Source organism: Bufo bufo, chromosome 9, assembly GCF_905171765.1.
Source record: "Bufo bufo chromosome 9, aBufBuf1.1, whole genome shotgun sequence".
Classification (NCBI taxonomy): domain Eukaryota; kingdom Metazoa; phylum Chordata; class Amphibia; order Anura; family Bufonidae; genus Bufo; species Bufo bufo.
In genome coordinates this window covers 220,090,607-220,107,163 of record NC_053397.1, presented here as the reverse complement: position 1 = coordinate 220,107,163, position 16,557 = coordinate 220,090,607, and the positions used below count along the sequence as shown (strand labels likewise).

The 16,557-nt window shown below is 42.4% G+C and overlaps 1 protein-coding gene across 2 annotated transcripts in view; it reads right to left on the bottom strand.

Annotated features, from left to right (window-relative positions):
* Nucleotides 1-16,557, bottom strand: part of LOC120979517 (FRAS1-related extracellular matrix protein 1-like) — a 221,425-nt gene that overhangs the window by 37,473 nt on the left and 167,395 nt on the right. For both annotated transcript variants that reach the window (XR_005774308.1, XM_040408315.1), the window contains exons 28-29: nt 10,391-10,520; nt 6,830-6,902 (exon numbers count right to left, since the gene is read on the bottom strand). Coding sequence is in view for 1 of the 2 variants with exons in the window: in XM_040408315.1 (XP_040264249.1) it covers nt 6,830-6,902; nt 10,391-10,520 (203 nt within the window). In the remaining variant the exon portion in view is untranslated. The remainder of the gene's footprint in view (nt 1-6,829; nt 6,903-10,390; nt 10,521-16,557) is intronic.

Sequence of the window (16,557 nt, the reverse complement as noted above, 5' to 3'; positions counted from 1 at the left end):
TTTCTGAACTGTTGAGGAAAACCAAACTTTTGCAGAGTACTCATCATATAGGTCCAATTCACCCGGTCAAAGGCCTTCTCCGCGTCTATACCCAGCAGGACCAGGGGGATTTTCTTTTTAATAGCTAACTGCATGATGGACAGGATTCTACACGAGTTGTGACGCCCTTCCCTGCCAGGTACAAAACCTGTTTGTTCAGGGTTTATAAGTTTAGGGAGAAGAGCACTAATTCTGTTTGCTAAAAGTTTCGCCCAGACCTTGACATCAACGTTTAACAACGAGATTGGCCTATAGCTGCCACACAATTTAGGGTCTTTCCCTGGTTTGGGGAGGATAGTAACTGTGGCCTCAAGGGACTGCTTATGTAACTGGGAACCTTTCAGGAGCTCATTGCACCAGGCAGCCAAGTGGGGAGCTAGCTCTTTTGAGAATTTTTTATAATAACCCACTGGGAAGCCGTCTGGGCCCGGGCTTTTCCCTAGTGGCATGGAACCCAGTAGTTTGGTGACCTCTTCCTCTGTAACAGGTGACAATAAAGCTTGGCCTTCCACTTCGGTTAAAGTGGGTAGCTGCAGATGGCTTAGAAAGTTATCTATCAGGGTATCTCTTCCTGCTGTGGATCCTGCTACTTCCTCTGGAAGACCATATAGATCCTTGTAAAATTTTTGGAACTCCATGGCTATATCTGACGTTTTATGTAGGGTAGTGCCATCCTTAGTGTCAATACCTGCTATAAACATGGAGTCCTTCTTTTGTTTAAGCAAAGAGGACATGAGTTTAGTGCCCTTATCTCCATGGGAGTAAAAGCGGAACTGCGAGTACTGGTATGTCTTCGCATAACTTATATTTAGGTGATCTGTTAGCTGTTTACGTAAGATGTTTAGTTTATCTCTGGCGTCTATAGCTCTGGACCGCTTATGCAGCGATTCGATATCAGCAATTTGCTTCAGTAGGTTATTTAAGTGCTCCTGTCTGTCCCTTTTGACCCTGCTGCCCAGCGCAATGAGCTCCCCCCTCATGACTTGTTTGTGCGTCTCCCATACGGTTGTGAGCGGCATTCCTTCCGTGCAGTTTTCTTTAAAGAAAAGAGCCAATTTCTGACCCAGATTATTCAGGTCCGATTGTTTATCTAAAAGTGTCTCATTTAACCGCCATTGTCTGGCATGAATTGGCAATGTTGGGAATCGGAGTGAGATAGTCACTGGGGCATGGTCAGAAACCGTAATGGGTTCGATGGTGGACCGCTCCAGCCTGTCCGCACAGCTGCCAGAGATCAGGACATAGTCCAGCCTCTTATAGGTGTTATGCGGGGCTGAGAAGAAAGAAAAGTCCCTGTCGACAGGGTGAAGCAGTCTCCACGAATCCACCAGGTTGGCATCTGCCAGGTAGTTATTTACCCTGCCTAAGACCGCCTGAGTTAATTGTGAAGTGCCATCAGATGCATCTACTAAGGGGTTTAGTGTCATATTGAGATCTCCTCCTATTAGTCTTATCCCTTCCGCAAAGGAAGCAAACGTCTTCAGAGTGTTGATAAGCCATTTTGCTTGTCCCCTATTAGGGCAATATAAACTGGCAAGTGTCACTACCTGGGTACCAATTGAGCCCTTCACAAATACATAGCGCCCATCTGGGTCCTCTTGTTTACAAATCAATTGAAAAGGGACTTTCTTAGATATGGCGATGCCTACTCCCCTAGACGCCCTGCTCCATTCACTAGTGAACCAACGCTGAAAATATGTCTTGGGGAGGGTGGGCACACGCCCAGACTTAAAGTGCAGTTCTTGCAGAAAACAGATATCAGTATGCAACTTTTTCATCATCCTTATGACTTGTGACCTCTTCTGCGGGGTGTTAAACCCTCTGACATTAAATGATGTACATTTAATCAATGCCATGGTATATTCTAGGTAGAATCTCTAGAGCGAGCAATGGTTCAGAATCATGTGTGTGACCAGGGAAACGAAATAACAAGGAAAACATTAAAAGCAACTGAAAAGTGGAGTAAATCTCCAACACGTTGGTCGGGTGACTTGTGCCTAACGCGCAGCCCATCAGAAAAAGGCAAAGCGCGAATGGCCCAAGCCAGCCTGTTCTAAGGCGCTTACACCAGGACTGCGCCAGTATTTCCCTGGTGAGTGCCATGTAGGACTGAGGGCAGGTGGCAATACAGGGGGGGAAAGCCAACCCGTCACATGAGCCATGGCAAACAGGATGAAATAGTATAAACAGCTTAGGGCTCTTTCACACTTGCGTTCTTGTCTTCCGGCATAGAGTTCCGTCGTCGGGGCTCTATGCCGGAAGAATCCTGATCAGGATTATCCTAATGCATTCTGAATGGAGAGAAATCCGTTCAGGATGCATCAGGATGTCTTCAGTTCCGGAACGGAACGTTTTTTGGGCGGAGAAAATACCGCAGCATGCTGCGCTTTTTGCTCCGGCCAAAAATCCGGAACACTTGCCACAAGGCCGGATCCGGAATTAATGCCCATTGAAAGGCATTGATCCGGATCCGGCCTTAAGCTAAACGTCGTTTCGGCGCATTGCCGGAGCCGACATTTAGCTTTTTCTGAATGGTTACCATGGCTGCCGGGACGCTAAAGTCCTGACAGCCATGGTAAAGTGTAGTGGGGAGCAGAGGAGCAGTGTACTTACCTTCCGTGCGGCTCCCCGGGCGCTCCAGAGTGACGTCAGGGCGCCCCAAGCGCATGGATCATGTGATCGCATGGATCACGTCATCCATGCGCATGGGGCGCTCTGACGTCATTCTGGAGCGCCCCGGGAGCCGCACAGACTGTAAGTATACCGCTCCCCCGCTCCCCACTACTACTATGGCAACCAGGACTTTAATAGCGTCCTGGGTGCCATAGTAACACTGAACGCATTTGGAAGACGTTTCCGTCTTCAAATGCTTTCAGTACACTTGCGTTTTTCCGGATCCAGCGTGTAATTCCGGCAAGTGGAGTACACGCCGGATCCGGACAACGCAAGTGTGAAAGAGGCCTTAACATCCTAGCCTGACCGGCCTAGGGCCACACTCTGACTTGACAGTACCATATCATAGTGCAAATGTTAGGAAGCAAACTAACATACCCTTTGAACATAGGACTCTATTAAATGCAGCAAATATGTTAAAAGTATTTACGTTCTCTAAACCTGAACCTGAGTGGATTAGTCCACCTCAGCAGCAGTGGTTCTGTTAACCCGCCATGGAGCGGCCCATCCGCGGCATCACAGCCAAGGCCCTTCTGGGTACTCGGTCGCGAGGCAGCGGCTGGGCGTCTCACATAAGGCTATGCATAAAGCAGACATATATGGCATTGCAGTATACTTGCAGCATGAAACATCAGAAACGCCCATTGTGTGGCCTAGGCCGGTTTTCCCGCTTCCAACAGATGCCATTGATGTGCAAAGAGGGTGATATTAGGCAATGCTTGCAGCTTTAAGGCCTAATGTTAGATTTTCTTCTACTTGCTGCTTTGATCCACCTCTGCTCCACGGGTAGTTCAGGCAGTGGGACTCCTGTGTCGGCTGATGGTAGCCAAGATGGTATGTCCAATGGAGTCGTCTGGAGAAGAGACCATGCTGCTGGTAAGTCCGCTGGTGTGCGTATCGTACATCTCTTGCCCTCTGAGGAGAAGGTTAACCCAAACGGAAAAAGCCATTTATAAGGCATTTTGAGTGCCCTTAGGTGGTCCGTGAGCGGCCTCAGGATTCTCCGCTTGCTTAGGGTCGAGGGTGCCAGGTCTTGATATAATAGGATCTTTGCTCCTTCATAGATGGGCTCCTTCTGCTCTCTGGCTGCTTTGAGAATAGCCGCTGTGTCGGTGTATCGCAGCAGACCGCACACCACGTCTCTCGGTGGGTCTGTGTCTTTTGGTCTCGGCTTCAATGCTCTGTCGATACGCTCCACGCAAATCTCTGCTGCACGCTCTCATCCTAGTAGGCCCGAAAAAATGGCGGCGGCCGCTTCACGTAATGCTTCATGAGGCACCAGCTCTGGGAGACCACGTAGCCTGATATTTTTCTGACGGCTACGGTTTTCTTGGTCTTCTATTAGGGCGAATGCAGTATCCAGTGAGGAAGCCAACGCTGCATTATTTTCACCCAAGGTATGAGCAAAAGTTAATATGGCGGCCTGGTTGTGCTCTAGCTTTTCCACCCGGTGGCCAATGTGTTTCACGTCGCTCTTGATCTCCGTGAGATCCTGCATCACCGGAGCCAATGCTGATGTCAGAGCCTGCTGTATGAACTGGCGTGAGATGGGTGCCGATGGGTTCGCACGAGACCGGGTGTCTATGTCTGAAGAGACGCCGTCCGCTCCCTCTGCGTCCTGCAGCCAGTCATCTTGTTCAGGCGGCGCCATCTTGACAGCACTTGCGGCTGGAGGCCTCTTATTGAGGAATTTATCAATTTCTTGTGAACTTCTGTCCGATCTGTTGGGTTCTGGCTTATCTCTGGGGATAAATCTACCCACTTTGCCCATTCTTATAAGGCTAGATAGCAGAATTTACTAGTTTGCTGACTCACATGGAGAGGAGCTCTCTCACATGCGTCTCTCCCGGTCGGCTGTCAGGCTCCGCCCCATAGTAGTTATATTCTTGTACATAGGAGCAGTATTATAGTAGTTATATTATTGCACATAGGAGCAGTATTATAGTAGTTTTATTCTTGTACATAGCAGCAGTATTATAGTAGTTATATTCTTGTACATAGGAGCAGTATTATAGTAGTTATATTCTTGTACATACAGCAGTATTATAGTAGCTATATTCTTGTACATAGGAGGCAGTATTATATTAGTTATGTTCTTGTACATAGGAGCAGTATTATAGTAGTTATATTCTTGTACATAGGAGCAGTATTATAGTAGTTATATTTCTGTACATAGGAGCAGTATTATAGTAGTTATATTATTGTACATAGGAGCAGTATTATAGTAGTTATATTCTTGTACATAGGAGCAGTACTATAGTAGTTATATTCTTGTACATAGGAGCAGTATTATAGTAGTTATATTCTTGTACATAGGAGCAGTATTATAGTAGTTATATTCTTGTACATAGGAGACAGTATTATAGTAGTTATATTCTTGTACATAGGAGGCAGTATTATATTAGTTATGTTCTTGCACATAGGAGCAGTATTATAGTAGTTATATTCTTGTACATAGGAGCAGTATTATAGTAGTTATATTCTTGTACATAGGAGACAGTATTATAGTAGTTATATTCTTGTACATAGGAGGCAGTATTATATTAGTTATGTTCTTGCACATAGGAGCAGTATTATAGTAGTTATATTCTTGTACATAGGAGCAGTATTATAGTAGTTATATTTCTGTACATAGGAGCAGTATTATAGTAGTTATATTCTTGTACATAGGAGGCAGTATTATAGTAGTTATATTCTTGTACATAGGAGCAGTATTATAGTAGTTATATTCTTATACTTAGGAGCAGTATTATAGTAGTTATATTCTTGTGCATAGGAGCAGTATTATAGTAGTTATATTCTTGTATATAGGAGGCAGTATTATAGTAGTTATATTCTTGTATATAGGAGCAGTATTATAGTAGTTATATTCTTGTACATAGGAGGCAGTATTATAGTAGTTATATTCTTGTACATAGGAGCAGTATTATAGTAGTTATATTCTTGTACATAGGAGCAGTATTATAGTAGTTATATTCTTGTACATAGGAGCAGTATTATAGTAGTTATATTCTTGTACATAGGAGGCAGTATTATAGTAGTTATATTTTTGTAGATAGAAGGTAGTATTATAGTAGTTATATTCTTATACATAGGAGGCAGTATTATAGTAGTTATATTCTTGTACATAGGAGGCAGTATTATAGTAGTTATATTCTTATACTTAGGAGCAGTATTATAGTAGTTATATTCTTGTATATAGGAGGCAGTATTATAGTAGTTATATTCTTGTATATAGGAGCAGTATTATAGTAGTTTTATTCTTGTACATAGCAGCAGTATTATAGTAGTTATATTCTAGTTCTCAGGGGGCAGTTTTATAATAGTATTTTCCTCAAGATAAGGTAATTGTATTATACACGTCAGAAAGGACTATTTTATCATGTGGATAGGCTTGAAGAGACATTTGCTTACTTTCTATAATTTTATTTTTTGCCCCTATACATGGATGTGACACACTGGCTGCAGGTGACTGCACTTATTCACTTTGACTTTTCCACCGTTGATTGCCTGTGCAATGGGCCTCATTATTAGCACTGAGCATCCATCTAGTGAGTGTTTTGTCTTAATGTAATTGTCGTAGCTCTTATGAAGTCCAGCATCTGTGCTCTTTTTGTCTCTCTGCAAACACTCTGGGTTCTGTAGGGAAGACTGACATGAAGGGTTTCCCATATAGCAAACAGATCTCACATTGTTAATGGTCCAAAACCAGGGGGTTGGGTGGGGGGATTAAAGGGACTATAATGGTGGAATACAATAACTTTTATTTTGCTATGTACATTCAGTAAACCCTATAATTCATATTAGTATTGGGTATTTATCTGTAAATGTGTTATTTTTAAGGTGGCAATCTGTGATAATCTCTGTATAGAAAGAACTGGAGATATAGAATTAACATGAGAACAATTTTTTTTTAAATATATTCCGTCTCCTATGTCAAGTATTGCGCTCTCTCTCTCTCTCTCTCTGCTTCTTATTATGGAATGTTATTCAATTACCTTTACAGTATATATGATTAATTAACTTAACATATTTTACCTGTATTTTACATGGTATTTTTTTTATAATAATGAAATAAAAATAAACAAATAATATAAGAAATAAATAGAAAAGAAACCTGGATCAAACTGCACAAGGCTTGCACTGGTATGTGTAAAGTCCTGCCCCAACCTGGCTGAAATCTCCTGCACCTGTGAAATGAATAATGCCTTATATTATATAAAATATTATATTCACCCTTTTCATTTGCCAAAGTTTAATTTTTAAAATAAACTGTTTAAGTTGAAGTTAAGTTAAAGCAATTGCAAGTGCAATATAAAGCTGTCGTTAAACACAAAAATGTTAAAATAAAAGAATAAAATATTAGAAAATAAAATAAATACATTTCTAAATCCAAATGCATTCATTCTAACAATCATTTATAAGGTTTTATTAAACACATACATCCTAAATAATTTATTGCATTAAACTTTTTTTTTTAGCAAAGGATCATATAATTCAGTATTCTTAAAAATTAAAAATATAAAATATTTAAAATTAGATAAGATATTGTACTATTAAATATAATAACATTAGATAAAAGAAGATTTATAAAGATAAAAAGTAATATTAATAATGATATAGTAAAGTATAATACAGTCTAAAGAAATATTCCCATTCACCCGACTATAAGGCACAGAACTGTCCCAGATGGTAGAAACTGAACCAGCAAAAATTCTCAACAATGCAAGGAAAATAAACAAATGGTCATTGCTTAAAGGGGACGTCTATTGAGTCCTGCGCAGAGATTGAGGCCAGGAGTGTTTATCGGAAGCTGCTTTGTTATCTGCTTGCACACTCGTTGTGTTTGGCTTGGCTTATCATCATGGAGCAGATTCTCACGGCCTCTTATCTTTGCCTTTACATTTCCTTGCACACATCACCACCGGTGGCCCTTCATAAATACGTTTCTCTAAAGCCTAAACACCTTCGGGATTTGGCAAGAGGGAATAGGTAAAGACGTTGCCTGCAGGGGAGCCGCTCCAAGGCCTGTCTTGTGGAAAGCCCTCAAATTTTGCAAGTTGACAAAAATCTAAATTGAAGCCACAAAATCCCAGAGATTTGTAATAATCCGCAGCTATGACCTAGAATAGAAGGATTGCATCGGCACAGCAGAACATTGGTCATGTCTGATCTGCTGAAAGCATTAAAAGCAGGACTTCATGTTGAGTGTCCGGTGCTGGTGACAACTACTTATGTCCGCCATCATAGTGATCGTAGGACTAGTCCCCACAGATGCGGGATGCACAGGAGTAACTTGAAGATCCTCCCCCCCCAAAGCAAAATCTGCCCCCCACCCACCATGTGCCATTTATAACCCTGGCAGTGGGACCAGGGCCCAGGTGGACGTCTGACCTCTGCACCCTTGTCTGAATGGCACATAAAGCTGCACTATTATACAGAGATACATTCTCCTACTGCTCGGTCTGCGTCACGATTTACTGTAGTTCTTGCATTCTATTCTAGTCATTGTGGGGGGGGGGGGTAATCTTGGGGTCTTACTCTAGTAAAGCTGAGCTGTGACAGTAGAAAAAAAAATCTTTCATTGTTGAATATTTTTCCAAGTTTGTTTGCAAATTTTCGCCGTAGGAAGCCATTGCGGTAAATCTCGCTTTCTCCAAGATTCAGTGAAGCCAAGGAACAGCAGATGCTAAGTGACAACCACTAATGGAAGCCCTTCCAGTGTCTTTAAGAGTCGCCACCCAGCTTTCCACAGACCCTGAACGGTATATGAATCTGCCCCCCTCTCGTACTTGTATAAGCATATTGACAGATAGGCATTCATCTTGCCCTTTTGCCAAAATGGAAAGTGTCGCTACGCACCCTGGCAGTTGGAATGGTAACACCCAGTTGTTGGTTTGTTCATCTCTTTCCAGGAGGAATAACAGATGAATGGAGAATTCAAAGTAAAGATGCCTCAATTCCACAGAAAATGTGTCTTTATTGTGTAAGGTTTGGTATTACTTGAAAGAAGTTTATAGCGTGTGTTCTTGGAGATTTTCCCATTTTTCTTGGCATTTTACTGTCTTCTTTTGTCATGCAAAACTGGCCTAAATGTTGCACGTCTCATCAAGGGCATAATTAGGACTAAGCTGTCAGTGGAATCGTTTTTGCACCTTCTAGGTATTCAACATTGAGAAGAACTACATATATATATATATTACTCCTTATATAAACTATGAACCAATCATGAAGTATCATGACACATACTATATCTATTGTATACATTAGGCTTTTAATATATGTTTTTTAATTTTTAGCATTTTTTTTGTGTTAGGCTCCTTTCACATCACCGTTTCTCCTTTCCGTTCTCCGGGTCCGTTGAGGAGCAGGAGAACGGAAAGGACGGATTCTGCAGATAACTGAGACCTAACTGAGCCTAAAGACCCCATAGACTATAATGGGGTTCGTTTCGGTGTCCGCTCAGAATATGATTTTTGATCGGAGATGAAAGTCCTGCATGCTCAGTTAGGCTCCATTACGCTCAGTTAGGTCTCAGTTATCTGCAGAATCCGTCCTTTCCTCAACGGAGCCGCAGAACGGAAAGGAGAAACAGTGATGTGAAAGGAGCCTTACTGTCCCCCAAAAATATCGAAGTATTGCAGTTTTTACCCAGGCCACTAGAACAGTCAAAATAGGCTTTGCTGTGTGGACTTGGATATAGTGAGTAGAGTTATCTCAGTATCCTGAGTGAGTTAATTACAGCTCTATTGTACTGCTGGGGCCCAGAGAAGGCAGGGACAGTATACAGTTTATACCTTGATAAGGCTTTGTATGCAGCTTCCCTGCCAGTGGCTGGTATCTCTTGGTACTCCAACATTTCCAAGAGGCTGTAATAGTTTATGGCATTTCCCATCCATCACCCTGTTGTACTGTCTACATGATAACACTTAAAGGGAACCCAGTGATTTGCAGGTAGCCTAGCACAGAGCGGGGTAAGCTGTCAATCAGTGGGTGCGACTGCCCACTGGACTCCTAAGTCAAAAATAAACAAGGATTTGAATGAATGAAATTCCGGCAAAAATTATTTCCCATAAACTATATATCAATCAGCTCAGCTCCTTCTGCTCTGGACCCTGCAGTCCACAGACTGGACAGCAATACAGTTTAATAGAATATTCATTTTCTGAAATAATTGCTTTCAGGCAGAGGCTGAAAAACCATCATATCTAACAGAAACAGTAGCAAGGCTTGTTACAATGCTTTTAAAGGGTCGAACACTGACTTATAGGATAGCCGCCTTATATCTGGTGGCATCAGAGGCGGAGCTTGTTAAGAGCTCATTTGCATCCCTTTCTTCCTAGAATTCCAGAAGAGCATGTATGGCCTATAAGTCTCCTGATTAAGGCGCTCTCCCCAAGGAGAGATAGTACCCCCCCCCCCCCAATGAAGAGTTCTGATGCAGAACATCTTGAATTTGTGCTAGTTGGATGTAAACAATGAGTGTTCATATTCACTGATGGCAAGCAGAGGTCTTGACAATAGTGAGGAATTTAAACTAAATTTTTTTTTTACAAAGTTGTGTACTTTTCATTGACAGATGAACAAATATTGCTTAAAACCAGAACAGCCCCTCAATATTATACAATTATATTTACTAGCAAAAGTTTACAAACTTCCAGAAAATGTTACATTTTACCTTTATTCCAATAAATGCTGGATCTTTACTGCTCCCTCCTCGAATCACTTTGATTGCAAGAGTCCCAGCATTCTCACAAATACGATAATAGGATTCAGCTAGTTCTAATACAGACCATCTCAGCTCAAGTCTGCAAATATAGTCACAATATGAAAACATGGATAACCTGTTAGAAAGTCAGATCAATAGAAATGTAGACAGACAGATATGAGATAGAAAGCAAAAACCTGGCAGCACTACATCCAACTTGAACAAAAATGTATTTCTCGTGACAACAAGAAAAAACGTAGGTCCCCACAGGACTCTATTAATAAAATTACTTCACAAGATTCTTTTTCAGGAGACAATGCTCCTTTCCAATTGACAAACGGAAGCACACCAGACGGGGTTGACGCAAGCACCATAGAAGGTGGAAGACACGTCTCACATACAAAGCAGCACCGACCAAGAAGAAGTGACGGTTGTTAATATTTCATCTAAGGCTACTTTCACACTTGCGGCAGAGGATTCCGGAAGGCAGTTCTGTCGCCGAAACTGCCTGCCGGATCCGGAAATCCGGAAGCAAACAGATGCATTTGAGAGACGGATCCGGATGCGGATCCATCTGACAAATGCATTGCAATACCGGACAAACGGATCCGGTATTATTATTTTTGCATTTTTAAAGCCGGATCCGTTTTGCTGGAACACTTTATGCCGGATCGTGCACTAATACACTTCAATGTAAATTAATGCCGGATCCGACATTCCGACAAGTGCTCAGTATTTTTGGCCGGAGAGAAAACTGCAGCATGGTGCGGTATTTTCTCCGGCCAAAAAGCTGAATTGATGCATCCTGAACGGAATACTCTTCATTCAGAATGCATTTGGATAAAACTGATCAGTTTTTTCCGGTATTGAGCCCGGAGGATGGAACTCAATACCGGAAAACCTTAACGCAAGTGTGAAAGTACCCTAAATCTCTCTCTCCAGCTCAGGTGAGCGTATTTCGCAAATGTCTCTCATTTTGTCCAAACAGCAAAATCAATTGGTTTGATCTGGAAATGGACTTATTTTTATTTTTTCGTTCGATCAAGCTCAAGGTGTGGTTCATGGACCATAGTTGGATTGGTCTGCCCAAGGGGTCTGAAATGACACTTCGCCAGTTCAATCTGAGTGACAAAAGTTGCTTTATGCCTGTTCTTAATGCTCCGGCCATTGATGCCTTTATTTCTGCTGTTAAAAATGATATTGATGACCTTAGAAAGTCGATTGATGACAGGGCCTTTAAATATCCTAATTTGACTCGTGAGGAAATTGATGCAATTCATGTACTTAAGGCTGACCATAGCTTAACGATAAAGCCTGACGATAAGGGCGGAGCTACCGTTGTTATGGACACCTCTAAATTCATTTCGGAAATACAAAGACAACTTGATGATTCTACTGTATACAGACGGGTCTTAGGTGACACCAAGTTTGATGTTGCCAGAAAAATCAGGACTGTGGTTTCAGATGCATCAGTGGCTGGTATTATAGATTCAGATCTTGAACATTTTAAATTTTTGAACATCCTATCACTCCGGTAATTTATATAGGACTGATTGTCTCTGGTACAGGTTCTATTTTCTCACACATAGCCATCTTTTTAGAGAAGATATTATGTTCTTTTGCCACTGATGCACTGTCCTACAGTACAGACCAAAAGTTTGGACACACCTTCTCATTCAAAGAGTTTTCTTTATTTTCATGACTATGAAGGCATCAAAACTATGAATTAACACATGTGGAATTATATACATAACAAACAAGTGTGAAACAACTGAAAATATGTCATATTCTAGGTTCTTCAAAGTAGCCACCTTTTGCTTTGATTACTGCTTTGCACACTCTTGGCATTCTCTTGATGAGCTTCAAGAGGTAGTCCCCTGAAATGGTCTTCCAACAGTCTTGAAGGAGTTCCCAGAGATGCTTAGCACTTGTTGGCCCTTTTGCCTTCACTCTGCGGTCCAACTCACCCCAAACCATCTCGATTGGGTTCAGGTCCGGTGACTGTGGAGGCCAGGTCATCTGGCGCAGCACCCCATCACTCTCCTTCATGGTCAAGTAGGCCTTACTTTCAAAGATTTCCAAATTTTTCGGCTGACTGACTGACCTTCATTTCTTAAAGTAATGATGGCCACTCGTTTTTCTTTACTTAGCTGCTTTTTTCTTGCCATAATACAAATTCTAACAGTCTATTCAGTAGGACTATCAGCTGTGTATCCACCTGACTTCTCCTCAACGAAACTGATGGTCCCAACCCCATTTATAAGGCAAGAAATCCCACTTATTAAACCTGACAGGGCACACCTGTGAAGTAAAAACCATTTCAGGGGACTACCTCTTGAAGCTCATCAAGAGAATGCCAAGAGTGTGCAAAGCAGTAATCAAAGCAAAAGGTGGCTACTTTGAAGAACCTAGAATATGACATATTTTCAGTTGTTTCACACTTGTTTGTTATGTATATAATTCCACATGTTCATAGTTCATAGTTTTGATGCCTTCAGTGTGAATCTACAATTTTCATAGTCATGAAAATAAAGAAAACTCTTTGAATGAGATGGTGTGTCCAAACTTTTGGTCTTTACTGTATATCCGTGATACTTCGGACTTTTACTGAAATTACAGAATGTAGACTTGTTCGGTCAGAGGAAGGTCATTTTGGCTTCCTTTGACGTCACAAGCCTTTACACTTCAATTGATCATGACAGGGGACTGCAGGTTGTACAGAATATGTTACGCCTTTCTATGTTTTCGGGTGATGCTCAATATTTTATTCTGTCACTTCTGGATATTGTGTTACGATGCAATTATTTTTTATTCCAAAAAGATTTCTATATTCAGCAGAAGGGCATGGCCATGGGGGTCTAATGTGGCCCCGACATACGCTAATATGTATATGAGACATCTGGAGGAGGACGTCATCTATGTTTCCCACCATTTCTCCCACGTTTTGAGATGGTGGCGTTACATTGACGACGTCTTCCTCATTTGGGTAGGATCTCTTGAATCCTTACTTTCTTTCCATACTTTTCTTAATGATATCGATCCCAGGGTTAAGTTTACTGTTGTATATTCTTTCATCCATATTGAATTTCTCGACACGACTGTAAATATACTGAATGGCAGATTACAAACTGAATTATTTACCAAACCTACTGGTAAGATTCTATGCTTAGATATGACAGTTGTCACCCTAAAAATATGATTCGACATCTACCACACAGTCAATTCATAAGTATGAAACAAATTGTTTCTGATGACACGATCCTTATGAATGCCCTTAATAATATGATTCGTAAATTTCGGAATAGGGGTTACCCCAGGGCTCGACAAATCCCAGGCGCCAGGTCGCCATGGCGACCAGGAATTTAGTCCTGGCGCTTGGGTATTTGTCAGCCCGTTTTCAAAGGTGCCCGGGCGATGGGTGCGGAGCTGCCGTTCTGTCCGGAGGCAGCACCGTGTGAAACAGCTCATCCAGTCAGTGAGGCACAGCACACAGAGAGCGAGACGCTGGCAGCAGGGAGGGGAGGGGCTCGGGAGGAGTGTAATCTGATCCTAGAGTGGAAGCTGCTTCTGCCAGCCCCTCCCCTCCCCGCCCACCAACCAATCAGAGCTGAGGCAAGGCAAGCACTAGCAGCTCTGAGTCACTGACACAAGTACAGGAGGAGTCTAAGTAAGAAAGAATCGAATGAGTCACAGGTTAAAAGAATCTAAAGATCCGACTTAGTTAGAGACTCATTCGATTCTTTGAGTTCAAAAGAACAGGTTACACTGAGGCTGTGCTGATGCTTTTGCAGCAGTGATAAGACAGTGACAGGACACAGTTTAGATTACAGTGTGAATTAACCCTTTAGGATCAAATTGGCTTCTCAAGGAGATCTATATGTTAAAGGCATCCCTTCTCCTGTCTCATTCAGTAGCTATAGAACTAAGGCTACTTTCACACTTGCGGCAGGATGGATCTGGCAGGCGGTTCACCCTGTCAGATCCGTCCTTCCGCTGTTTCGCCGGACCGCAGCTCTGACCCCATTGACTATAATGGGGGCAGAGCTCTGGCGCAGCACGGCAGTGCATGGTAAAAGTACTGCATGTCCAACTTTTTAGTCCGGCAGCCTCTCACCGCGAACTGCCATGCTGCGCCGGAGCTCCACCCCCGTCCCCATTATAGTCAATAGGGTCCGGGGACAGAGCGGCGGTATATGTAACATGGTATACAGCATTATTGGGGGGGCTCTATGGAGAAGTGGGGGGGAAGCACTATGGGGGCACCTACTGGGGGCTTTATGACACGGCTCCTAACTTTTTTAGCTGGCTCCTAGATTCCAAGGAAATTTGTCAAGCCCTGGGTTACCCCAATTCAATATTACAACCACGGAAAACCAAGGTACTCGCTCTTGATAGACAACAAACATTACAGAGGACAGTCAGACCCCCCTCTGGATCCAGGATTCCTTTTATTTCTACTTATAATGAGCACAGTTTGCGCATTAATTCTATCATCAAACGCCATTGGCAGTGACGTAGCTAGAAATGACTGGGCCCCACAGCAAATTTTTGAATGGGGCCCTCCTCCCCCAGTAATTTTTTTGCAACCCCTTCCTTTCATGCTGCCCCCATTCCTGTGACTAGTAAAGATCGCTCTCTCAGACCAGGCCCGGGAGCTGTTCCACCCGTTTTCTACACTCTCTATACTGTCACTGTATATAATTTAATTGTGTAATACTGTTGAGGGGGCCCTGACAAAATCTTTTAGTCCTGCTCCTCCTTGATGAGCCCCTTCTGGGTCAGGGCCCCAAAGCAGCTGCTTCCCCTATAGCTATGCCCCTGGCCATTGGCCTATGCTCACTGGGTATGTAAAGGGTGTTCGTGAATTTACAATTCCTCCTTTTTTCTCTTATCGCAGGTCCAGGAATCTTAGGGACCAACTGGTTTCTGCTGATGTATCATATAATGTGAGCCCTACACAGACGTTACTGTCCATACGGAAATCTGGTTGCTTCCCTTGCTTGAGATGTGTCAACTGCTGCCTGATGATCAAAGGCGACCGTTTCACACATCCAGTCACGGGAGAGCTATTCCCGATCAAGCATTTTTTGACATGTGACAGTGATCACATCATTTATGAACCATCTTGCCCCTGTAATTTACTTTATGTGGGTGAGACTACTCTTGACCTAAAAACTCGACTCATCCAACATCGCTACACCATTCGCGAGAAGCGTCAGGATTTACTCGTCCCCAAACATCTCTCTGAACACAAACATAGTGACCATCAGCTGCGGTTTCAGATAATTGACCATGTCCCCCCATTAAGGAGGGGTGGCAATAGATCTGACATTTTGAATAAAAAAAGAGCTTCAATGGATCTTAAAATTAAACACGTTGAAACTCACGGGACTCAATGTAGATTTTAAATTGAACACGATAATACCCTGATCTCCTTCACTGTAACCGTACGGTGGGTGGCTGGCCCTCAACTCCTGGTGCTCTCTCAATCAGCACTAATGTGACAGCAAGTTTTTTGCAGTAAATTTATTATAAATTTTAAGTTAAGCTTATTGTCTTTTTCTTTCATATATCCATGATTAATAATAATTTTTTCTTTTTTTCTTTCCTTCTTTTCCATCTTTTTTAGAAGCACATTGACAACATTGACTCGCCGGGAGACGGACATCATTTTTATATTTAATGGTTCTTTTATATATTGACAGAGGAAATGTCCATTTCTTGTCTGTAATGCATGAGGCGGCATATCTTTACTTATTTGGTCTATGGGTGGTGTGACATTGCGGTGCGAGCTATGTATGAGTGTCTACTGGGGGGCCTATAAGGGGGGTCGCGCCACACTTGTGGAGTTGTCCAACCATTTGGTTTCCCGACAGTTAATGGCCGTCTCTCCAGTTTTGGAGTGATGACCTCTTTATTCACTTCTCTAGTAATGCCACATTATCATTTTAATGAGGAGACCCTTCTGTTTCCAGTATCCAGCATCATTTTCTATATACTTGTCTCTTTCCTATATTTAGTTTAATTTAATATACGCCAGCCCTTTGTAATTGCTCTACCAGCATGTTTGCCCTTTTTCAATAGGGTGCCATAGGAATAGCTAGGACGCCTGTCAGTGACTACTGACCATAGAACAT